Source organism: Glandiceps talaboti, chromosome 10 (assembly GCF_964340395.1).
Source record: "Glandiceps talaboti chromosome 10, keGlaTala1.1, whole genome shotgun sequence".
NCBI lineage: Eukaryota > Metazoa > Hemichordata > Enteropneusta > Spengelidae > Glandiceps > Glandiceps talaboti.
In genome coordinates, this window is record NC_135558.1 from 12,935,301 (window position 1) to 12,961,034 (window position 25,734).

The following is a 25,734-nucleotide window of genomic DNA, read 5'->3' on the forward strand; positions in this document are numbered from 1 at the left end:
TCCTCAGTGGTGAAATTACTGACACTGATCCACTGCATTTGTAAACAGTGAAAGTGGGACATACACCGGCCAATGACATGCAAGAAAATCTTAGTGTAAAACATCAACAAAATGTTACCCCTATGTGATCAATGAGGGCGCACAGTACAGGGATACTGGGATACTGGAATACTAGTAAGTTTAGTAGTATATGAGTACAATTACGCAGTAGATACATACAAAACAACCCAAGTTTTAGCTATTTATGTGAAGATTCGAGGACTGTGAGAGAGTCTAGTCCTTCACAGATAATTTCTACAATTCAGCCCAAACTTTGATTAGCTTAAAATGAGGTTTGCTATTTACAAAGGTTTGTTTGACTCTTAACATGCTATTAGTTGAATAACCATAAAGCCAAATAAAAAATTGTGTGGTTCCAATAACACCCAATTTCAGAATTGGGTGGGTAGGTAGGATTTTTAGTTTTAATTGTTTTTCATAACTCTTTTCTTGGTGAAGTTCAGATAACATTTTCCATCGTTTATCGAGAGCCCTTCACTATGGTCTTTGCGTTATGGGTCACATGAAGCGATGACATTTCAAAACTCACTATTTCTCGTGTGACTTGGCAAATATTTTCGATTTTTCGATAATTTTTTTTAAGAATTACCTTAAAAGAGTTTAGGTTGGGAAGTAAAAAACTAGGTTGGGTCAGATTACTGGAACTAAACAATTATTTTTATTTGGCCTAATCTCAATACAGCATGGGGTTCAATTTAATAAAAAAATGGTATCAATGGTGTTATTTTACAACTGTATGAATAATTAAATTTTTTCAAATGTTTACTACCATGCTTACTCATCCTGTTATCTCTGAAATATTATTTGGCATTTGCTGTTGTAGTGGTCTTGTTTGACACTTACCTAGCAGAGTGTATGAAATTTGATAACCTTGATTTACAGTCAAGTCGGCATTGTCAGTAACCACACTACTGAAACTGACTTGTACTTCACTGCCTTTAAAGACAATATCATTAGGAAGGACATCTCCAGAATAAGTGCCAAATTCACTTGGTGTTCTGTCTGTATTGTTAATGATTTGCACCTGGTGTTTGTCATATAGATTGAAAGTATCAAAGTACAGATGCATAAAGTCGCCATCATCATTCTTCAGTTTGTGCCAGCATACAGCGTTGAATGGATAATAGTTAGGAAAGTTTGGGGACATCATTTTGCCATTTGTGTGTTTGTCGTCCAGAGCTACAGTCTTTTGACAACCTTGTGAAAAAAACACGAAAACTATATTAATTTCTGAATGTGCATATAATCTGTAGTATACTCGAATTTCATTTCCATAGTGATATTTAGCCTAGTGAAATGTTTCAGCTACAATTCATAGACTTCCACAGTGTAAAAGGACTGTTTTGATAGAAACTCACTCTTTTGGGCCTAACTTGAAAACTACTGATGTGGTCACTTTCATTTGAACCCCTTTTCATCTAGATACTCAAAGTAATGTCGCCACCAAATCTAAAGGCAATTGGTCAGCCAGTTTTTGACTTTTAAGTTGTTTACACACGCACACACACACACACACACACACACACACACACACACACACACACACAGACAGAAAGCCACACACACACACACACACACACACACACACACAACAGACTGACAGACAGACAGATACACACATTTCGTGACAGGAATAGCACTACTGAATTACTTTAGTATTTAGTTGTGCTAAAAATGGCTGTTTTGGCTAAACATAAATAATAACAGAACTCTATAACTCATGCGAGCCAGTATGTTGGTGCTTAGGCTAAGTGCAGTTGTGACTGTGGTATTTTCGGATGTACTTTCATTTTCTAAACTCATGAAAAGTATGATTGCACAGAACACCACAACTACTATGGCCAACACAAATAATTCCAAGAGATACATTTATTTACCTCCATGTAGCTCATATGTTGCCAAGAACAGAGAATCATCGGTAGAAACAGTCTGTGTTTTTTTGTACTGCACAAACATCGGACCAGGAGAGTGGTTACTTGAAAAGATGATAGGGGATCTATGCAGAGAACTATTCATAGTTGCAATTATAGGACTTTTCTCTGTTTCTCCATCATACACAATGAGTTCGTCACCCTCGTTCATTTTCATTTGTGAGAAACTCACATAAACGACACCCTCTGTTGAGAAAAAAAACAAATGATAATCATTTAAAGGAAATATATAGTCATGCTTATTTCTGCCTTTGGTACACTTATATTGCTTAGTGATTATTATACCATGCACAAACCAGGTTCAACAAAAAAATATGGAATATATACGCTGGTCGTTCTACGTCATGAAAACATGTGTCTATGTCGTTGCTTCTGCTGTGTTCGAAATATGAGTCAAAATGCTCAAAATTGCCATTTCTTTCCCCCGATTTTCTTTGATATTATTGACGCTGGTATAATTTATATTATACTTCACTATTTTTCTTCATTCAGTTGGAAAATACTCATGACCAAAAGGTTGTCACTACTTGTCTAACGACTCATAGTCACAAAGACCCCTTAGGTCACTTGTATTTTCCTTGGCTGAATAAAGAAAAATATTGAGAATACCATCTAACTCTCCACTTGAATACACATCTCAGGTTATCAAATAGCACTTCCGAAACTTACTCGACTTTCAAATCTCGTTTGAAGTTCTATATGACATGTGCTATGCAATGTACATGTGATATATTTTGCCCAATATAATTTATTATAATATACCTAGTGATAATGCTGTGCCATGATTCGCTAGAATCAGTCACGTGATAGGAAAATAGAATGACTATTTCCCTAGGGAAATAGTTCCATCAACTTTTACATGGTCACGTGACCACCGCGCGTTCACAGCAGGTCAAAATGGCGGCTTCTGACGATGTCGTCTGCCACCACGAGTTCACAGCATGAGGTATATTATAAAACACATATTGCCTGGCCTATATTCGGGCTATAGCACCCGTTCATTACCCCCTTGTGACTGTGAGTTACCAGAATCACATGCTATTTCCCTCGGCCTTGGCCTCGGGAAATAGCATGTGATTCTGGTAACTCACAGTCCCTCGGGTGTAATAAACGGGTGCTATAGCCCGAATATAGGCCAGGCAATGTGTTCAATATATTTCTGTACCTTCAGCTGTTGGTTTCAAGGTCCAACTACACATGGGTGAATCTTTTAATCTTTCGTTACTCAGACTGAATGTACCACTTGAATCAAAGTAGGAACCATGGCAACCTAAGATAAACAAAACAATTAAAAACAAAGAAAGAATAGCATCCTTGTTAGGTCTGTTGTGTTTCAAAACATTTATACTGTATTTAAAGTAACAACAACAACAACAAATAGAAATTTCAAGAGTTGGGTTGTGACCATACACTTCTAGTCTTGAGGCTGTCCATGGCTTTGAATCTGGAGATATCAGTCACTATGTCTAGTGGAACAAGCAGCCGAGATGAAATTTCATGGTTTTTTTTTCAAACATAGCAATTAACATCATGTATCAAAATATGGTACATTTATCACATCAGGATGTTGCTTAATACACTGACATTTACGTTATTCCAACAAGTTTGGGGTATACTCACTTGCCCAGACAACGTTTGGTTCGTGACTTCTCATAGACATGGTGCACAGATCCAAAATCACGGATAGCCTCTCAACTAAATGCAATTTCCACTATGTGAGTATGTATTGATATTATTAAGATTGATTGTTTTCTGCTAATTGTGTTCAATAAACTATGGGTTCTGGAGTATCATTTCATAATTTTACATCACTTAGAATTACAGTAAATTTCAGAGAAACAATTGATATTGTGCCTTTATCTTTGCTGTGGGCTCTTGAGTCTTGGGAGTCAGCAGAAATATTATATATGGTTGAACAATGAATATTCATGATATATATTGTATTCTGAATGGATACGCACTTAGGACTCATGACTAGAACCCACAGTTTATGCAAATGCCTTTATATCCTGGAGTGGTGTTTACCTTTAATCAGTTTGGATAGGTACAAATGTACTATATCAAGCTGAGTGTAGGAGAGAGATCATAGTCATAGACCAGTGACATAGACAGCAGAGATATCATAGTCACAGTTCAGGGACATAGACAGCAGAGATATCATAGTCACAGTTCAGTGACATAGACAGCAGAGATATCATAGTCATGGACCAGTGACATAGACAGCAGAGATATCATAGTCATAGATCAGTGACATAGACAGCTAAGTACCTCAACAAGTAAAAAATACAGAAATGTAATAATAAAAAAGAAGTTCTAGTTATAGCTACTGAGGGTTTTCATCCAACAGTCGTAAAATTCTCACACTTACCTGGTGCAATTGCATTGAATGTACCCTTGATAGAGTCTCCTTTCTTGAAGCCATCAACAACAACATACATTTCTGGTCCATTGGAGTACACAGTAGGACAATCCGACTGTGGCCCAGTAAACTGGGTCAGTTGGGGTGAAAGTTCACTGTCTCCATCATAAAAGGTCACTGCAGAACCCACTTTTGTTAGATTACACTTGTCAAACATCAACTGGACTTGATTTTGAGAGGAATCAGTGTATGTTGAAGCTGATGAGAAACTGTAGTACTGGGTGGGGAGTGAATCAGTTGTAACATTGATTTTGAATGTTTGATCGGGTAGTTCATGTAAGTATTGTCTACCCATAGCTGAGTAAAAAAAAAAAATATGAAAAATTTAATGACATATGGCATGAAAGAAAACTGTTTACAATAATCATATCTTAGAATGTGCCTCAGGGACAAATTTTCCAAAAAATCAAAGTTTTCAATTCATTCAAATTATTCCTTTGCTGGTCTTGGTTCATCATCTTGTTTTCAAGGAAAGGATTTGGTGGCCATATTGGATTCAAAAATGGCATAGACATAACACAGTATTTGGTGGCCATATTGGATTCTAAAATGGAATAGACTTGAACAGTATTTGGTGGCCATATTGGATTCTAAAATGGCATAGACTTAACACAGTATTTGGTGGCCATATTGGATTCTAAAATGGCATAGACTTGAACAGTATTTGGTGGCCATATTGGATTCAAAAATGGCATACCGGTAGACATAACACAGTATTTGGTGGCCGTATTGGATTCTAAAATGGCATACACTTAACACAGTATTTGGTGGCCATATTGGATTCTAAAATGGCATAGATTTAACACAGTATTTGGTGGCCATATTGGATTCTAAAATGGCATACACTTAACATAGTATTTGGTTACCATATTGGATTCTAAATTGGCATACACTTAACACAGTATTTGGTGGCCATATTGGATTCTAGAGTGACTAAATTTACACTTCATTTTTAAATAAATTTGTATGGCATAGTGATGCTAGATTTTTTTCTTGATGTTAAGTGAGAGTAAGTAGGAATTTTCTTCAATAGATGTAGCAGAACTTTTATGAGTTTTACTTCTGAGCATTTTCAACATTAACAGCAATAATGAAAACATTAGAGTTTTAGTCAATTAGCCAACTTTTCTGAAAAGGATAAAAATAAACTTGACCATGTGTGTCACCATCTTAGTCAGGTTCAGGTAAGATTATTTAAAATCTCTCTAGGCAAGGATCAATAAAACTGATAAATACAATACTGAGTTTCAAGCAACTGATATGCTGACTTTGCACGACCTCATAAATTCATTAGCATATTTTTGTAAACGAATATTACATACAGGGAGCCCCACTTTTACTTTTAAGTTGGGGGTGAAGGGGGGGGGGGGGGTTCCTGTGATGACTAGGTTATTTTTGATATTTGTTCTGACATGAAACTGAACACAATATTTTTGCAAGAAATTCAGTAAAGATGTATCAAAACTTTAATAAAAACGATGAAGTAGATGAAAGAACAGTTTTTCACTCACTTTGGAAGTTGACTGACAGTTTAAAGTTACCATAGCTGACAACCTCATCAGTCTTGAATCGGATCCACAGGTAGTTTTGAGTTGAGAGAACAGGACTAAGTGCTGTAACAGTGTAAGGTCAACACAAATAGATTAGTATATATCATTTGAGTAGTCTAGATGCTACCCCACGGTATCAAGTCATCTCTTTACCACCATCTAGCTCAACGAATCATGAACCTGAAGTTGTTCATGCAAATGAGTAAACCCTCAACTGTTAAAATGAAAACGGTGTAAACAGTGTATAAATAGCATCCTGACCTGACAAATATACCATATTTGGACATTATGTAACTGCCGCCAATAAAAACCCAACTTATTATTGGGCAGAATTGGGAACTTGCAAACCCGCCATGTTGAATGTTGCATCATGGGAAATGTTTTAATAAATATTAATGAAATGGTATTGTAAACATTGCTGTTACATTGTTTGCAACCATGAATGATCAAATCATAGTTACCCTGACCATTGTGGGAGGGTTTTTTGTTTATCAGTAGCTCCAGATTAGGTATTACGATAACCACAGATAATCCCATACTCCTTTGCATCTGAGCATGCTCAGTCTGGATTGCAAGTTCCCTATTCACTGATTCATTATCAAAGACATGATGTTAATGACGGTATAGGTGACTTCAGTTAAATTTGACATTTCATCTTGGGACCTCAGTGAATTAGATGCAAAGGGAGATATTGAGATCTAATGCCACATTTAATGTTTTAGTCTGTAACATTTGCAATGATTTTTTTTTTCATATTTTTGTTATTTTTAGTATGCCATACAGTGTCTGTCAAAGTGTGAAAGTTACATATCACTTTGTTATTTTGAAATGGCTTCATTTTCAATATATTCTTTAAGTCATAGTTATCTCTAATTAATATTCTAAACACACTTGTAACTAACTGGGGATGATTAGACTTTTAAAATGTCCATGGTAGTGATGGACCGACATATTAACATACCTTTTGCCTCTGCCTCGGTGTGAGATCCAGAGTACTGTCCAATGAGAGAGCTGCCCCGTGTTGGTCCATCTAGAATTGTGATGTAATCATTACTGTCTTTAATATCTAGAGTAGCGAATTTTCCAAACAGTGTTGTGTCTGCTGGTCCAGTAATAATCCATCGACAGTCAAGCATGCTTCCTAATGTGCCTGCTCGAACAGGTTCAATTGTTGTGGTCATGGATGATTCTGACAAGGTAATGTTACTGTTACCGCAGTCTGAAAATGCCAAGAAATGCCCATGGTTATCAATCTACAAGCTGATATACACATATACATACATACATACATACATACACACACATACATACATACATACATACATACATACATACACACACACATACATACATACATACATACATACATACACACACACGTACATATATACATACATACATACATACATACACACACATACATACATACATACATACACACATACACATACACATTAAAATAAATACATACATACATAAATACACACAAACTCACATGCATCCATCCATCCATCCATCCATCCATCCATACATACATACATACATACATACATACATACATATACTATATACACACACACACAAATACACACACACACACACACACACACAGACTCACACAGACAAACGTAAAGTATACTTTACACATTCAAACAAAATGATGGGTGATTTAACCATGCAAAGATATAGAATATCTCTACAATATTTCACCAGCATTGGGTAAGATGTATTTATTGTCCATAAAAAGGTCTGAACTGGAGTCTAAGCATTCTCAGATTTGACATCAAGCAATAAAGAGATGTCACTTTCATGACACAATCTGATCCATCTAGATCAAACCAGATTAAACCAGTTATCAAGACACAGCTGTGTTAGTTACTTAAACCCAAAACTACAGACTGATTGAACTGGGTCAAACCAGTTTAACATGAATGTATTGTTCACTTGTCAAGCTGATTTAACTGGGTCAAACCAGTACAAACCAGTTTAACATGAATGTATTGTTCACTTGTCAAGCTGATTCAACTGGGCCAAACCAGTGCAAACCAGTTTAACATGAATGTATTCTTCACTTGTCAAGCTGATTCAACTGGGTCAAACCACTTCTAACAAGTCAACATGGACATATCAATTATTTACATCACAAACAGCAGACTGATTCCGATGAAACTGGTTCAGAATCACTCTGTAGTGAGCACTTACCAGATATAGTGAGAAAGGAAGCCTGCAACTTAGGATGGCCAGTACTGCTGGTAAACACATAACTCACTGTCAGGTTACGTCCATTAGATATAACATCAGGATAAATTCCTGGACCTGTAGAAAGCATTCAATGAGACTGTTTTGTTATACAGGTATACAAATCCTTTGGCATAAAATAACTTGCATGATCCTATATACTTGAGACTAGTAATGTAGAAACAAAAATAATTCTGCTACCAATATCAAAAAGAATTCCATTTGAACCCCATCCATTATTCTTAACAGAGCCAACTTAGTGAAAAAACAACACATTTGTTGCCCTAACCACACCAACTAACAACACTAACATGAGCATCTTTTTGTTACATTCCCTTCATTTTCTGAATAGTAATGACAAAATGTAGTGAACCTAAAAAACTGGGGGCTTAAAAGGAACTTTGTACCATTGCAAAGATGTAATAAATAAATAAATAAATAAATAAATACCCCAATGCTACAGGTTAAATTCCTCACTTGATACAATTCTATCTTTAGAGTAAATTCTACATTCCTGTATCAATTGGCTCTTTTTGAAAACTGAAAACAGAAGGGTTTGGCAATAAGGTAGCCTGTAAGGTATGCTGTAACGGGGCACCCACACACATTGGTCAACCTCAGCACAGGCCAGTGAGGGCGGAGTGACATGATGTATTTTACAGTTTTGCGGTAAGGGATGCACATCATTAACAAAGTCTGTCAGTCTGCTGCAATCCTCTAGCTTTAAAGATTGATTTTAGATGACAAACTTCAACTAATTTTATTATTATAGTGTATTTTTATTAATTACAAAAACTGACCCTCACTAATTCAAGCCGTGTTAACTCATAGCTTCATCTAAGTTGATGGTCAATCAGCTCACAATTTTCTACTGTTTGAAAATAAATATTTACATCTCACAAACTTGTCACCCTCACAAGTTGCAGTTATTCCAAATGACCCCCACATCTATGACTTAGAGAACACTTTCTTTGACTTTTTTTTTCATTCTCAAGCCATTTATTTATGTCTGCAGTTTCTTATCACATTAGTAAAATTCATGTCTTAATAAATAAAAATATTGTTCTTCTCCTAATCACTGCTTCATGCTTGTTTTTTTGTTTTTCTGAATTATTTCCGATTCGTTCAGTTTGAATATAGCTTTTCTTGGAAAAAAACTCCTCTTGTATAAAACCAGATAGTAACCCATACTATTTTAATTTTACTACTGTCACAACACCTCAACTGAATCCATGCATGTTAGTCTATAGTTTCCTAGATGTGTTATAATTACTACGATCATCGTCGCCCTTGTATATGTGGAGAGGATAGTAATGATAGAGAATGTCGACTGGTACAGGAACTAGACTCATAAATGTTAAACTTCGATTAAGGATGAAAATTCATACCATTAGCAACTTTTTAATAGTGATATTAAAACTTCTCAAAATGATACAAAAGAAACTTAACAATATGGCGAACATCTTACCTGTGTACTTTGCCCTTTCCTCACCATCTTCCAATATTGACAGTTGGTCATCTTTCAGCTGGGAGTCAATAGTCACAGACATTTTACTTCCAACCATGGCTGAAAGTGTCCAGATACAAGTAACCTCTCCAGGTCCACCGTCAAGATAATAGATGGGACCAAATGTTTTAGTCCTTGCGTTGCTGAAATCCCAACCACACGCTGTATGAAGGAAAAGTAAAGATACATGTGTAGGCTAAAATGTTACCTCCGGGTGTTAGTGAAATCCCAACAACACATGGCGTGGAAGAAAAGTACTGATTGGACAAAATTGTTTAGTCCAGGTGTTAGTGAAATTCCAACCACACACACTATAGTAAGACTCCATCAAAGGCATAACCTCATGATCTGAATTTTAGGACAAATATGACGGCCATTCAGTTAAACTATCAATAAGGTCACAAAATAAAGTGATGTACATAAAGAACTGCAGTATCTGACATTTGTGACAGACTTGGTTGAAATCGGCATGTGTCGCAATGTTCAACAAAGATGGCAATATTGGGCACACCCCTGCATAAAATTATGACATTTTACTAGATCCTACCACATATTGGTAACTGATCTAATTTACTTAGGGTTAAAGTCATTTCGTTAGGTCTTGTAGAAAGTAAAATGTTTACAAGGGAGTAAATGAAAAGATGTGGCTTCTCTCTCATTATTATATACTACTCTTGAATTCAGCATATGCACATCAGATGTGTACATATGCACTTTGAACACTCGTTATTTGACCTTGAACATGGGGGTCAAGGTGAAATGTGACGGTCACATTAGACAGCTCAATATGGATAATAAGGGTGTAGACACTAAAATGAAGTATTTTTTCTATTACGCTTCCAAGGTTATAAGTGGGCAAAATCTGAATTTTTAGGACAAATATGGCAGCCATTAGGACATAATAGTGAAACAAAGTAATTTCCATATGCTGACTATGGTATTTGTGCCAGGTTTGGTTGAAATTGACCCATGCATGTCTAAGATACAGGTGATGAACAGAGGGATAGCTGGCTGGACATAACCCAATGTAGCAATGATCTCCAGACTTTCCCTGATGGAGACTATAAAGTACATATAGAGATTGGATGAAATATTGGAGGTCACGTGTTAGTGAAATTCCTTCCACACACTGTAAGTAAGAAGAGTATAGATTGGACAAAATCTTTTAAATTAGATGTTGATGAAATCTACCCAAACTCTGTATGTAAGAAGAGTACATGTATAGATTGGATGAAATACTTGAGTCCAGGTGTTAATGAACTTCCAACCACACTCACTGTGTAAGAAGAGTATAGATTGGGCAAAATCTTTTAATTCAAATGTTAATGATATTCATCTATACTGAGTAACTCTGTATGTAAGAAAAGTAAAGATCACACCAAAATAGGTCATTGGTTAACCTACCTTCTGTATTGAAAAATGCTTTAAATCTTCTTCTGTACAACCCAGCTGTTTTGTTGGCACTTGTCAATTTTACAATCAGAGTGTTTGTTGTAGACAAGACAATGATACTCTCTGCAGTTGAATCTGCCATTTCGAGAAAGTAAATAAAGTTGAGAACGTAGAACAAATTTGTCATCAGAATGATCAGACTGTTTGGCATATATTTTCTATTACAATTCTGTTATGCAATGTCTCACTGTCGATAGACATTTCTGATACGAATAGAATTTTAAGTTGAAGCATGAACCAGAACATTCATATAAAGTGTGCGATATAACTATACAAGCAAAGATAGTCTCCATTTCTGCATTTACTAAAATCAAGGTCAAATGTCAAAATGGTGACCATGTTATGCAAATAGTGTCATTACATGTGAACTTGACCTCGACTTTCAAGGTCAGATGTTAACAATCAAATCAGTTCCCACTTGTACAACAGAATCCACTGAAATGAGATTTTATTATTAATTGAATCTTCGAGGCAAATGTATTCCGATGAAAATCTGAGACAAATGATGGTCTCAAAGAGTAAAGCACAGAGGTGAAGCACAATGATCTAAAGGCAGTGCCAGTCAACATATTATGTTTCAAGCTCTCATAATCTCATTTACAAATATTTGAAAATGGTTGTTTTTCATCAGGAGTTAAACCCCACTTATTTCTTTATATAAGTGTCCTGCAATCATTCAGTGCACATACACCTATAAAGTTGACTCAAAAAATTGTGTGTCACAGGTCACAGGTCAAAGATCACATGAACTGGATTTCTGTAGAAAACAGCTAAAGAGCAATCAATAAGGGATATAAATCAACAACTTGAAGACAAGTAGGTATTATTCCTCAGTATTTTTCTTCGTTCTGCCAAGGATAATACGAGTGACCTATGGGGCATGTCATTATATGAGTCACTAGATGAATAGTGACAACATTAGATCAAGAGTATTTTCCAACTGACTGAAGAAAAATATTGGAAAATACATTGTGTAATATAATTATACCAGCGCTAGTAATATCAAAGAAAAATCAGGGAAAGTAATGGTAATTTTGAATGTTTAGACTAATATTTTGAACACAGCAGAACCAGTGATGTAGACACGCATTGTTGTGACATAGACGCGCATTGTCTTGATGTAGAATGACCAGAGTATATATTCCATATTTTTTGTTGAACCTGACTACATGTATGTATGGTATAATAAACCATTATATAGGCAAGCCACACTAATATAGGATTCAGTGTTCAACAATTTTGAACCCTTCTATGAGTATAGTTCTCTTTTTTTACAGGTGATTATTGGGTACTTTGCTCATGATTATTTTATCCCATCTTGTCAAAGAACATCTATGATGAATATCAGTCTTTTTTAAGGACAGTATTATTAAACTTTGGCAGATTTGATAGAAAGTTGGTACATCTGCACCACCAGGTGGTTTCAAATGTTTTCTTGTGAAGTGGTTTCGGTCATATTTTATCTTTTGACAACTAACAGGTAAATGAAAAATGTTTTGAAGTAATTGTTAGATGTATCTACTATGGCTCTCTCATGGTTGATGTATTTGCTGTTTGCAAGTACCGGTAATGTGATTAATGAGTGCGTAACATCGCAAGCAACTCTGTTGGAGAACCCTTGTGATCCGAGCAAGTAATAACACTATCATCGTCTAAGGAAGTGCTCTGCTTCAGCACCATGCAAGTTTTACCAAGGGTGAGTTAAGCAACGAATGTACAACTTACTGTCTCGTTCGAAAGTCCCTATCAGTTTGTCTGCTGCAATGGTCTCATCATATATCTCAAATACATCCCCTTCCACATCAACGTTGAAATCAGTGAAGACTAAATTGATTTTAGAACCTTCATCAACTGTAATGTTCCAGGTACAATCGATGTTGGCTCCATAGGGATTTGGGTAGTCCGGTGAAGTGAAATTTGTATTCTTCTGTGTCAGGTTGAAGTGGCAATCTATGGAAAAAAAAGAGATGACAGTAAATAATTATCACATTACCACCGCATACACATAGAGTGAAAGATTTCATCATTTGCACTCCCCATCACTGTTGGATAAGTGACATCAATGATGAACATTAAAAATACTGCCAATGGCAATGTACACAACTGAAATCCAATGTCTGACATACAAAGGTACACATGCAGTGAGAGAACCAAACTTCAAACATGAAAACACCCCCACTGGATAATGGAACATCCCATGGACTTTAGCTATGTGATTATGTAACATTACATAACTCAGCTTTCAATGGTGGCTGCATCTGCCTTGTCATAGAGTTTATATCACATATTGTTCCCCACTTTCTGAAGTGCACATTGAGATGCACAACTCTCAACCTGTTGATAATAATTACTTTATCGATTGGATACACCACGTCTATTTTGAAAATATTCCGTTAAATTACGATTCTATAGAATTCGGTCAAAATCTAGTTCAGCATATATTTACATAAATTAGTAGTTGTTTGTTATTGTCAACCATCCTACCAGCATTCCTGTGCAAATTTTGTTCACATACATGTAATGTAAAGATTTCGTCAAACAGAAATAGTTATTCAAATTTATATCAATTATTGCACAAATCAAAGGTCAAGTTCTCAACTACGTACAAATTTGCCCTTAACTATAAATCTTATCATTTGCATTTGAATGTTACGGTCTTACGACAAATCCAATATGGCCGCTACTGAACCCAACCAGATGGGTGACTTTGGTATGGCAGATATATTACTTGTACTAAGTAAGTAAGAAGAATAAACAAGAAATACCAAGCTACCCATACTGTTGGGAAAGTGTTTGTTCCTATGAACTGGTAACAGTTGACTACTAATTTTGCTACAAATTTATATTCACTGCTGTCACCTTCCCCTATCGCTTTACAATTCTCGACAAAAACACTATAATAAAATACCGCCAATGGTGTTGTAGCACAACTGTAGTTTTTAAAAATGTTTATCCATATGCTAGTCTATGCTAACAATAGGTGTTTATTTGCTGAATGACTATCCATTTGTCTATCCAACCATGTCGCTATCTTTGCAATATACGTGATCATTTGGCTGTTGCTATGGGCGTGGTCTTGTTGCTAGGAAAATTTACATACATTTTTTGAATGTTTATTCAATTGTCTATTAAACCCTGTTGTTATCTTTGTGAAATACACCACCGTTTGGCTGTTGCTATGGGCGTGGTCATGGTTACTAGGGTATTTGCATACATTTTTTGAATGTTTATTCATCTGTCTTTCTATTCCTGTTGTTATCTTTGTAATATACGTGATTATTTGGCTGTTGTTATGGGCGTGGTCTTGTTGCTATGCAAATTTACATACATTTTTTGGATGTTTATTCAATTATCTATTAAACCCTGTTGTTATCTTTGTGAACTACACCACCGTTTGGCTGTTGCTATGGGCGTGGTCATGGTTGCTAGGGTATTTGCATACATTTTTTGAATGTTTACTCACTTGCTTACCAGATGATGTTGTTATTTGACCAAAATATACTGCCATTTGGTTGTTGCTAAAGGGCGTGGTCATGGTCGCTAGGGCCAATTTTGTCAAAATGTTTTTAAGAAAATCTGCAGAATAACAGTTTCAGAAACACCTCACCAAGTTTCAGACTAATTGACCAAGTACTTTTTGAGATATAAGTTTTTGACCAAAAATGAACATTTTTACACCTAATTTGCATATCACTCATGGAATCATGGTATGCTTAATATTTCTTCGTCCATACATCCCTAGATACATTCCCATTAAATTTCAGCCCAATCTGCTCAGTAATTTTAGAATTATAGATTTTTAACCAAAATGACACATTTTTAGCCCTAATTTGCATATCACTGATGGAATCATCCCGTCATGAACAAATCTTACTTTACACCCCCTTAAGAATGTTCCCACCAAATTTCGCACCAATCTGCCCAGTAGTTTCTGAGTTTAAGTTTTTTGACCAAAAATCACATTTTTTGACCCAAATCACACACCTGTGATGCGATCATTTTGATTTGAACAATTTCCCAACTAGACACCCAAGGTAATGGACCTACCAAATATCGTGGCAATCGGTTCAGCGGTTTTTGACTTTAAGTTGTTTACACACACACACACACACACACAGACAGACAGACAGACGCCGGGCGATCCCTATAGCACTACTGAACAAGTTCAGTTGTGCTAAAAAGTAAAGAATAACCGAGATACTTAATCTGACGTATTATTTTCCCTGCTAAAATTTTTTTGACAATTAAGAAAATGGCCAAATAAAAAAAATTGTGTGGTTCCGATTATGCTCAATTTTAGAATAGGTGGGGTAGGTAGATTTTTTATTTTATTTTATTATATTTTTTTTTCGTGTGAGTGTCGAGTGTCTAGTTCTACATGTATGTTTGCCATTGTTTTACAAATGGTCTCTGTGTTGTTTATTTCTTCCTATCAGATGTACAGCCCTTACAGATTGGAAGAATGGTTAATTATTGTCAGTTTCTGCATGCACTGTTTCTCACGAGACTTCACAATTTTTGCAATTTTATCATTTTTTTCTTGAATACATCAAAAATAGTGTAGGGTCGGCAGTGAAAAGCTAGGTGGGGTCGGTTAACTAGATTATTTTTTTTAGGCCTAATATTAATAAAGCATACTTTGGAAGACAAAACCCAAATATTAATAAGCTGATTGCATGCAGTACAACAAAGGAATGTTTTAATATTTAATCCACTGGGATTGATAGTTGCTATGCGTTACTGTACATGTATGTGTAGTGTATTAAGTGTAAAAAATTAATTATCAACATTACATGTCAAATTGTCTGGGGTCAGGGCATTTTACAATTAATAAATAACTAATGAGAAAATGCAGACATTGTTAACATACATTGATCATACATGTATATCAAAATGAGATATTATAGGTTGTTTTATCAAAATATCTACCTGATGGATATTGTAATTTGTACCCGTGTTATGCCAGCGGAATATCGATCAGGTTGATTTATGTTTCATCAAAGTTATATATATATAGCTCAAATAGAGACACAGTTTTCTTGTACTTATACTATAGTTAGGCAGACCCAGGGTGTTCACAGACATCTGCACCAGGAAGTTTACTATGACATGTATAATCATGTCATGCATGCTGGTTTACTAGTCTACTTTCTGTGAGTCATTCTACTACATGTAGTCTAGTGTTAGGGGTAGACCATTCGATATCCTGGGGGGGGGGGGGGCTTGGAAGAATGGCGGAGAGTCATGTCATTATTTTTTCCCCACCTGCTAGCCTGAGGATTATTTTTTTTCTCCTTGTGTCCCCTATGCTGGCAACTTTTTTTTTCTTTGCTTCTTTGAGATATCCGGATTTTTTTTTATGTCAACGTTGAACACCTACTTTTGTTGCCACAATTTTCTGTTTGGTTTTCGCACAGGGTAATACAGAGAGTAAAAAGATGCTGTTCTATCACACACAGATTTTATTTAGAAAACTACATATTTGATTTTCAATTAAATAAACATCATTGACAGTTTTTATGCCATGGTATGGTGACACACTGAAAATACAAATTAGAAACTTGATTGGTGAGCTCAAAAAGTCAGATAGACCATTCAGTTTCTCCAGCTTGGGGGGATGGGGGGGATGTCAGTGTTTTTTTCCATTGGACCGACAAAAAGTCACTGACCCCATGAATAAAGTTTCATAGCATCTGACAGTAAGCTGTAGAGGGAAGAGCTTTGAGACTGGGATATGTCCACCTCTTGTGTGAGTGTGTGTGTGAATGGGGGGGGGGGGGGGTTCTAGGGGCCCTGGAGGACTTTTACTTATAAAGGCAATGTTTAGGCTATTCACAGACACTTTCAGACAATAATTTGCAAGCTTTACAAGACAGCTCTAACATATAAAAAGCAACTACATAAGGTTGAAACATTTTTGAAATAAAGTTTCATAGCATCTTGACAGTAAGAGGTGGAGGGAGAACTTTGATTTGAGGCTTGGACATGTCCACCTCTTATGGGGGGGGGGGGGGGGTCCTAGGGGGTCTCCCCTAGAAGCTTTTCAAGATTTTTACCAATTTTGGTGAATCTTATTGTTGGTTTAACGATTGAGTGGCCTCTGGGGTGATGGAGTCCAAGGGGTCCCCCCCCTCCCGCCAGATCTGCAGTTTTTTGTTTCTATTTAGGCAATTTTTAGGGGTTATTCATAGCCTCTGAGATATATATTGCCAAGCATCAAAAGCTAAAGTAAATATATATCAGTCACCAAATCTCATCTGTAGAGATGATTTCCCCAGGGGTGGTATCATTGACCTGCTCTGGTAGGGGTGTGTGGTCAATGCTGGAAACCCCAGGCCCTATTTTGACCAAAAATCAACACCCCATGTTACACCATTCTAATTTTTTAAAAGATGAAAGTTTTCATGTTTTTAGCCCCTTCTTATAGTACTGAACCCGAAATACAGTGAACAAGTTTATTAGCAAGCTGGGCTTTCTTGTTAGGCTGTCTGGCATGGCTGCAGTTCACACTTACACACATGTACATAACAAAAAAAGTCATTCATTGTAAATGGCAAGTATAAGCTTGATCTGAGTTATGTGTTGACCTTTTAAGGAAATATTTTGACATGCTCATTCAAGCGGAGATTGACCTTTGACCTCATGTTATAAGGGAAGCAAATCTGTTGGGTTGTTGTGGCTTGTCTGCACAATGACCTCATGTCACCTCTGCAACCTCCTGAAAAATGTCTGAAGTTATAGTTATTGAAGGAAACAACAAAATTGTGATACAGTAGCATAAAGTGAAATCATGTGGCAGATTTCGACTGTCACCTCCCCTTTCACCTAGCATTTCCTTAATGGGTGTTTATTTAAAGCTAAAATTTGACATGTGATCATACATTAGACATGTATATAGTTCACGATATGGTAATCAAGTTTACATGGTCGATCCGTTGGTTCTATCAGATCTGGTGATACTTCCACAGTTCTGTTGACATGGTGATGTTACTGACATCATCTCACAGCAGGCAAATAAAAAAAAAAAAGTTAAGAATTTATGCTAGCTTTCTGGCCGAAGCTTCGTTTAAAGTACACAAAAATTAGGGTAATGTTAGATGAGGCAGATGCTAGTCAAAATCCCCACACAAATTGACGTTAGGTGACAGGCATGCGTACAGGGAAGTGTTTGAATGGGGAAGTAATTGAAATTGTGAATTCAATATATTTGTTAAAAGGTGAATTGTCAACACTCAAATATCATACTTCTCCAATTTATACCTTTCGGTGGCAAGTTATTACAGAGTCAAGATGATATGTCAACAACAAACTAAGCTACCAAACTTTGTGGTTATGTACATTGTAGTACAGATTTTGGATTAGTGTGGAACAGTAGTCAATCTGTTATAGAGGAATTAATCATCTTTAAGTTAGAGGGTCTTACTTCATTCCTTTCCCTGCCATATCACTCACCTTAACTCCCTAGCTTATTCAAATTTAAGCAGGTCTAGTGTACAGGCAAGCCAGTGTTCCATATTCTTGCCATAAATTGTTGGTACAGCAGTGTTCTGTTTTGAATTATAACTCAATTTTTTAAAATTCTAAGTCCACAAGTATAATTGATGGAGGAGATGTGTCCTGACCATCTTCAAAGAATGTTTATAAGACTCAGAGTAGCAAATGTTAGTCTAGTCCCTATACATGTACAAGCTACAATCATCTCGATCATCTCCACCGTATAGTCGAATGGATTTCTCTAGCACAGCATTCCATTCTTACTACCAACAGCATTAGTTTATGCTACTGGAGTATTGATATAAACACGATGACGTCATCACATCGTGACTTATTTTCAACTGCAGACTTTGTAGTAAACTGAACAAAGTAATCATTTACACTGGGTGTGTGTGTCCGTGTGTGATGGATTACTACTGACATGCACTCTCCACCCTTTCCCAAGCAGGAGATTTAAGCTAGACTTTCGGTTAAATTTGTCCATTTGACTAGATGCGGAGAGAGAGAGATCATAGAAAATGAAAACAGCTACATGTATAGTAACTAGACTAGCCACATACTGTCAGTGTATCAATATAACTTATAAGTAAATGTCTTCATAACGTACCTGCAATGACTTTAAAATACCTTGTTATAAACATGCACTAAGTACATATGTAGTAAGGGAAAAAAACCCACAAAGTGTTGGTTGGCTACATTGCTGGACTACATGGAAATAATTGTAAAAATGACATTGACTTACCATCCGCATTGAAGAAACCTTGACCATGTACACACAGGAATAGACCTAGTAATGTGAGAATGATAAAATACTTGGTTAGTTCTAAGCATGTAAACTACATGCAGAACTTCTGCTTCAGTAAGATTTGACAATATCATAGCTTGAATATGTACAAACCTCTGGAGTAATGGCGGAAATTTTTTTGCTATATACATGTTCATTATGAATCATGATGATGTGTTAATTTTTGTATATTGTAAAGTAGTACCCCCCCCCCCCCCCCCCCCCCCACACATGTACCTTTACTGGAAACATTTAAATTTGACTGACTAGCTGGCTGTTTACGGTACTTTGTATGCTGACTTGATGTCCATATGTAAACAGTCACGAATCATGTACAGACCTAATATTGCTTGTCAACAAATCAATTGGTTGGATGTTCGTACATGTATATGGTTTGTTGATGACTGTACATTCATTATGCAGGCTTAAAATGAACTCTTTTCTTTGGTAGTCCCAGCAGTGGGCTACCAATTTTAGAAAGTGGTAGCCCAAGGATGGTGACCAATAAGTCCTATATTCCGTAACTGAAAACAGAGTTCCTCTATTGGAAATATGTATTGTTATTAAAATACTTTCATGTCTGTAAATCTTCCATCCTTTAAATCATCGCATAATCAGTGGTAGCCTGAGTGGGCTAACAGCTACAAATTATGGTAACCCCACGACAAGAATTGGTAGTCTGTGGACATGGGACGGACTACTGTTAATTTTGAGCCCTGTGACATACATGTACATCTTTCAGTGAATACATAGACCCTAAAACAGTGTCATAGGAGGGGCTATGCCATATACATGTAACAACTCAAATAAGTCCAAAATATTGAGAAAAAAAAAATCAAGACAAACGCTGTTCTAGTTTGCAGTTACCGGGGCTTTAGACTGATTTTCTATTTGAAGAAACTGTACCGAGTATTACAAACTAGATGCTATGAACAACAGAGTTGTGCATGGTAGTCTGATCAGTCACTCCAGGGTGATGGCATGATCAGACTAATACTAGATTCTAAGGCATGCACATCTATATATCATAGTACATGTAGGCTGTAAGATAAGTCGTGTTGTTCCACATCACCGGCCTCCACTCATTGTTTGACTGATGTGTGAGGGTACCTCGTCATGGTGTACATTAGTACCTTACATACTAATTTGCATGCAGATGTGATATTTGAGAATTCAAATAGTGTGGCTGGGAGTGCATGCATAGTATTCCAGATAGTATTTCTCAATGTTCCCTTGGTTTAACTTTCAATGATTGCAGTCAACAATACAGTCCTGCTTGTAGATGGCATAATTATGTCAGGACTTGATTCTGATGTTGTCCCTAAGTCTATGTACATGGACCTGCAAAAACATTATGTAATAAGCCTATTCTGAACACACAAGCAAAACGCTTGCATGCCAAAAGAATAAACAGACCTAATATTTGTGATCGATTGACTCTTTTTTACTTGTTTCACATCCCTCTTTGATGTCAAAAGTAACCAAATCGGACAACCACGAATCTCAAACGCTGAAATGTTCATAATGTCAATTACCCTTCCTGCTTGTACTTGAGCAATTACACCATTCATATGGATACGCTGTAGAGAATATACATAAATTGCTTATTTGCATCCAGCATTTGATATTAGGAAAATGTTGATTGCGTGACTTAATGGTCATCCAATTAGGGACTATTGTAGTCCAACTGATGTCAAATGAACATAAATAGTCGACTGATTGCTATTATTTGACCGGTGTGGGTTTAGGTTTGTGACACAGCATTTTTTGCGGGATGTGGAAGAATGGAGACAAGGTGAGAATCGAGTCCTGACTTACTCCGTCTGCAAGCAGAACTATCGATATTGAATCTCTGAATATCTGATCTGTCCAGTGCTGGAAACCCCAAGGCCCCATTTTAGACCCACTTTGACCAAAAACCATTACCCCATTTTAGACCATTACAGGTTTTTTAAAAGATGAAAGTTTAGACCTAAATATATTTTCCTTAAGAGGCATCATTTTGGGGCAATTAATAGCAGTTATGATTTGGTAAAGGAAAATGGACCACATGTTAGACCAAGCAAAATTGAAAATAATGCAAAATAGACACCATTTTAGACTCTTCACCTAAAGTAAACCCAGACACCATTTTAGACCAAAGGGCTAGGAAACGCTACTCCAAAGGGTGGCACATAAACATATACTCTATAATAAGAAGAATAGCTCCCACTTGGGGGTGGGGGTTGGGGTTGTACGTACATCAATGCTCAGTACGTACATGTATAATGATTGAAGGCTCAATCCATAATTATTGAACTCAGTAGATTCCATAAATCTACAAATTCAAGAACGTTAACAATGAATCCAATAAACTCTTAGTCTCAAATCAAAATCGGCACATCGTCTAACAGCACCCATCCATTACATGATGCAACATCAATATGTTAGGGATCAAGTTCCCCCGAACCTCAGACCATGGAAGTATAACCCATGCTCAGACCATGACTGTGGTCAGTGAGCCCTAACTTAGTTAACCCTGAACCTGACTCCACAGCTTGAATACAAATGTGTAACCATGGAATTATTAATCTCCCATTATATCTCCATGGTGTAACTATCTGTTGTGCAATTTGGCTCACTATTGTACCATTCTCTCCATTGTTGCTCTCTCTCTTTCGTTCCATTCATGTTTCACACTGTTCTGTTTTTTTTTGTACACAGCCCTCTCGTTGACCTCAGTCAATCGACTCTTGGATTATTCAATTACATAACTTGCTTTTCATCTCTGTGTGTACTCTTTGTCTTTGCATGTCTCATTCAAATGATAACTCATCACTACACTGTACGTATACTATGTTACAATATGGTAAGCTTTAAAATTGGGCAAATAATAGACAGTGTCTATGGGCTAAACAGTGTCAAAAAAATTGATTCTGATCACATCCCCTGGGCATCACTAAAAATGCGGTGTATTATTAAACGTACATGAATTAAATTCTTAACCTTGCAATGCACCTCTTCTCTGTCTAACCTCAAGTAAAAAGTCATTCACATTTCGCTTAAAAAATCGAAACTTGGTCTTGAAAGAGCACATGTTATTGCACTGCTTATCATTCTACGAAATCTTCTAGTTTCGTTTTAATATTGCGATGTCGTCTCGACTCGTTCTAAACACTTTCACCTGGTTGAGTTTTAGGATATTTCTTACGCACATAAATATTTTGTCAAATGCACCTGATCGGCTGGCTTGCTTCCATAGTGGGCATATTGTCTTATCTGAAACATATCGATGGTAATAATATTTTTGTCTGAATAATTTGCTGAACAAAGACACGTGATTATGTATAGCATTTCATTATTGGCCACGTTAACATTTACCTGCATACAGCAAACAAGCACTGTTGCGTTTCATCATACACCCTCTGTTTTTTACCAATCGGACACGATGCTCGTCAAATGCAGTACTCGCTGTCTGTGGCTTACTAGGTAGAGGAGATCTGAAAAAGCTTCCGCCTCGCTGTACGTACTTGTACTACTGTACACGTCTAGTCGAGCGTTTGTCGCGTCGTTTGCACCCTATGTTTACAGTACCCAGCCACAGCATCGTCAGGTGACCTGGGTCGTCAGGTCATTCAAGGCGCATATGTGACTACGCCCCCTGGTGGCCATCTATATCACAGACTTACAAACTTCAAGAAGTAGCCCTGTTGTTCAGAGCTACGTTGAGTTCCTTGAACTAAGGGTTAAATCTGTTTGTTAAAATGTTAAGTTGTCGAATAGTTTTGAAGGAAGTTCCTTTTAAAAATTATGTTGTTGTATATACATTTTATGTTATATCATTCAATCGCGATCGAAAAGTCTGTTACAAAGTTCAAAACTTGGCACCTTTAGGATAGGATTTCTGCGTGAACCTGTTCCATAACCACAGGAAATAATTTAGGCCCCCCCTAACTGCATAAATCACGAAAACGGACAATAAACTGACGTTGATGTCATGGGCAATACTTAAACCACAGGAAAGACTATAAAAGTGTCAATAACTCATAACTGAAAATACCCCCTCCCCGCACTCCCACACACGCGCACGTACCATTCATGATGTACCATACCTCCAGATCTAGAGTTATTGATTCAAGAGTGATATGTGGCAACAGTTTTAATGTTTTCATGGATATCACGTCGGCCTTCATTTCTTCCAATAATTGTTAGTGTCAACATAGGCCTGTATTTTAGAAAACCGGGTAACAACAATTGCGAATAACTTGAGTCCCAGTAACTCGAGTACCAAAAATATTTAGTTGTTGTTGTTGTTGTTGTTGTTGTTGTTGTTGTTGTTGACCCACATCGCCAGTAGCCTACTGTAGACGTTTAAAAAATCGTTTGTGTTAGTGCGAGTGATTGTAAGCTCATCTTGAATTACTCGATTAGTTCAGAACACACATAGGTTTTAAAAGCGACAATTGGTCAACAGACTTGAGCTAAAAAGACATTCGAAAATTTAAATAATTTCTGATCTAAACGTTAATAATTTAGTAAAATTATAAATTTATGCTATGATGATGCTATTTTTCTTGGATTAATGATGAGTTTGGCTGATTTTTTCACCAGTAAAGTAACAATTAAAAAAAATCTTTTTAATATCTATTCCTCGGGGACATTCAATGGTACATTGAAATCTGACAGGCCATGCGCCATGTTAAATCACAAGAAAAAGGACAAATAATCAATTTTTTTCTCGCGATTTTCCGGATTTCTAATATTGTTTTCTGTATATTTCAAATAAAGTTTTAAATACTTTTTCCTCTCACTGTTTATTTCATTCTATTTCCTACCTGAAATCACTGTCTTATCTGAGTTTATCAGCTTTGCATTAATTAGTAACTTGCTAGAACAAACTCACTATTTGCCCAAAATTAACGCATTATGCCGTGAGTGTAAACATCCACTGATCCGACTAATGGATCGGATCAGTCGATGTTTATACTATGTTTTCACTATTACAATATTCACTAGCCACTCCCATCTCAACAATAACACAAGTCAATTTGCTCAAAATCCAATAATTCAAGCATATACAGGGCCAAATTCATTAGCTTTGGGTGGCCGATACCAATGATGACTATCATCAGACTACCCGCTATGGGAAATTGGTACATACATTAACCATAACAAAGCACTTTTTAAAGTAGTTTTTAATTGTGATGCGTAATTTAAATAAATGATCATTTTGATATTAGGCAATATTTTTAGAATGCAAGCATTAAATTTCAGATAACTTAGTACATGCATTGATGGTAACGACGTGTATGCGTTCTTCAAAGGGTGGGGAGTTAAAAGTTGTTTGATGTAGCTTATAACCTTAATGGTTCATGGCATAAATAATGATTTGTCAATATCTTAAGTATGCAAGCCTCAATTTTCGCATAGTTTCATATACTTATATTTTTTTTCAATTAGCAGTGGGGGGGTTGGGGGGGTTACATCATGTATGATAGCCATAACTCAGAAGTTGCCATGATAGGAACACAAATCTATGTAGAGGCATTCAATTTACATCTAGTATAGTATTGACCCACATGGAATGTAGTCTATGATTTCCATGTCAGAAAAACGATATAACGTGGTCTGAAGAAAATCTTGTTGTTAAATTCCAATATTCTCAGTTATATGTCACCATGGAATCTCGCATACTGATTGGTCAAGAGACCATCATAAGCCACATTAGTTTATTTTATACCATCAACCATATTTTTGGTTTGTTGTATCGCATGGTCACTGCATTAGCCAATGAAACCAAATGTCATAAACAACACAAACTTCAGATATAATGTCACCAGTCTTGATTCACACCTTTGTGGCTACTCTCGTTTGATGTAGCTTATAACCTTAATGGTTCATGGTATAATTAATGATTTGTCAATATCTTATGTATGCAAGCCTCAATTTTCGCATAGTTTCATATACTTATTTTTTTCAAGTAGCTGTGGGGGGGGGGGGGGGGGGGTTACATCATGTATGATAGCCATAACTCAGAAGTTGCCATGATAGGAACACAAATCTATGTAGAGGCATTCAATTTACATCTAGTATATTATTGACCCACATGGCATGTAGTCTATGATTTCCGTGTCAGAAAAACGATATAACGTGGTCTGAAGAAAATCTTGTTGTTAAATTCCACTATTCTCAGTTATATGTCACCATGGAATCTCGCATTCTGATTGGTCAAGAGACCATCATAAGCCACATTAGTTTATTTTATACCATCAACCATATTTTTGGTTTGTTGTATCGCATGGTCACTGCATTAGCCAATG

The 25,734-nt window shown here is 36.4% G+C and overlaps 1 protein-coding gene across 2 annotated transcripts in view; it reads right to left on the minus strand.

Annotated features, from left to right (window-relative positions):
• Nucleotides 1-22,998, minus strand: part of LOC144440891 (cubilin-like) — a 30,408-nt gene extending 7,410 nt beyond the window's left edge. For both annotated transcript variants that reach the window (XR_013481217.1, XM_078130334.1), the window contains exons 1-12: nt 22,796-22,998; nt 19,394-19,438; nt 12,883-13,107; nt 11,110-11,232; nt 9,667-9,867; nt 8,163-8,276; nt 6,922-7,179; nt 5,922-6,023; nt 4,360-4,707; nt 3,157-3,261; nt 1,938-2,177; nt 904-1,257 (exon numbers count right to left, since the gene is read on the minus strand). Coding sequence is in view for 1 of the 2 variants with exons in the window: in XM_078130334.1 (XP_077986460.1) it covers nt 904-1,257; nt 1,938-2,177; nt 3,157-3,261; nt 4,360-4,707; nt 5,922-6,023; nt 6,922-7,179; nt 8,163-8,276; nt 9,667-9,867; nt 11,110-11,232; nt 12,883-13,107; nt 19,394-19,438; nt 22,796-22,832 (2,152 nt within the window). In the remaining variant the exon portion in view is untranslated. The remainder of the gene's footprint in view (nt 1-903; nt 1,258-1,937; nt 2,178-3,156; nt 3,262-4,359; nt 4,708-5,921; nt 6,024-6,921; nt 7,180-8,162; nt 8,277-9,666; nt 9,868-11,109; nt 11,233-12,882; nt 13,108-19,393; nt 19,439-22,795) is intronic.
• Between the last annotated feature and the right edge of the window lie 2,736 nt (nt 22,999-25,734).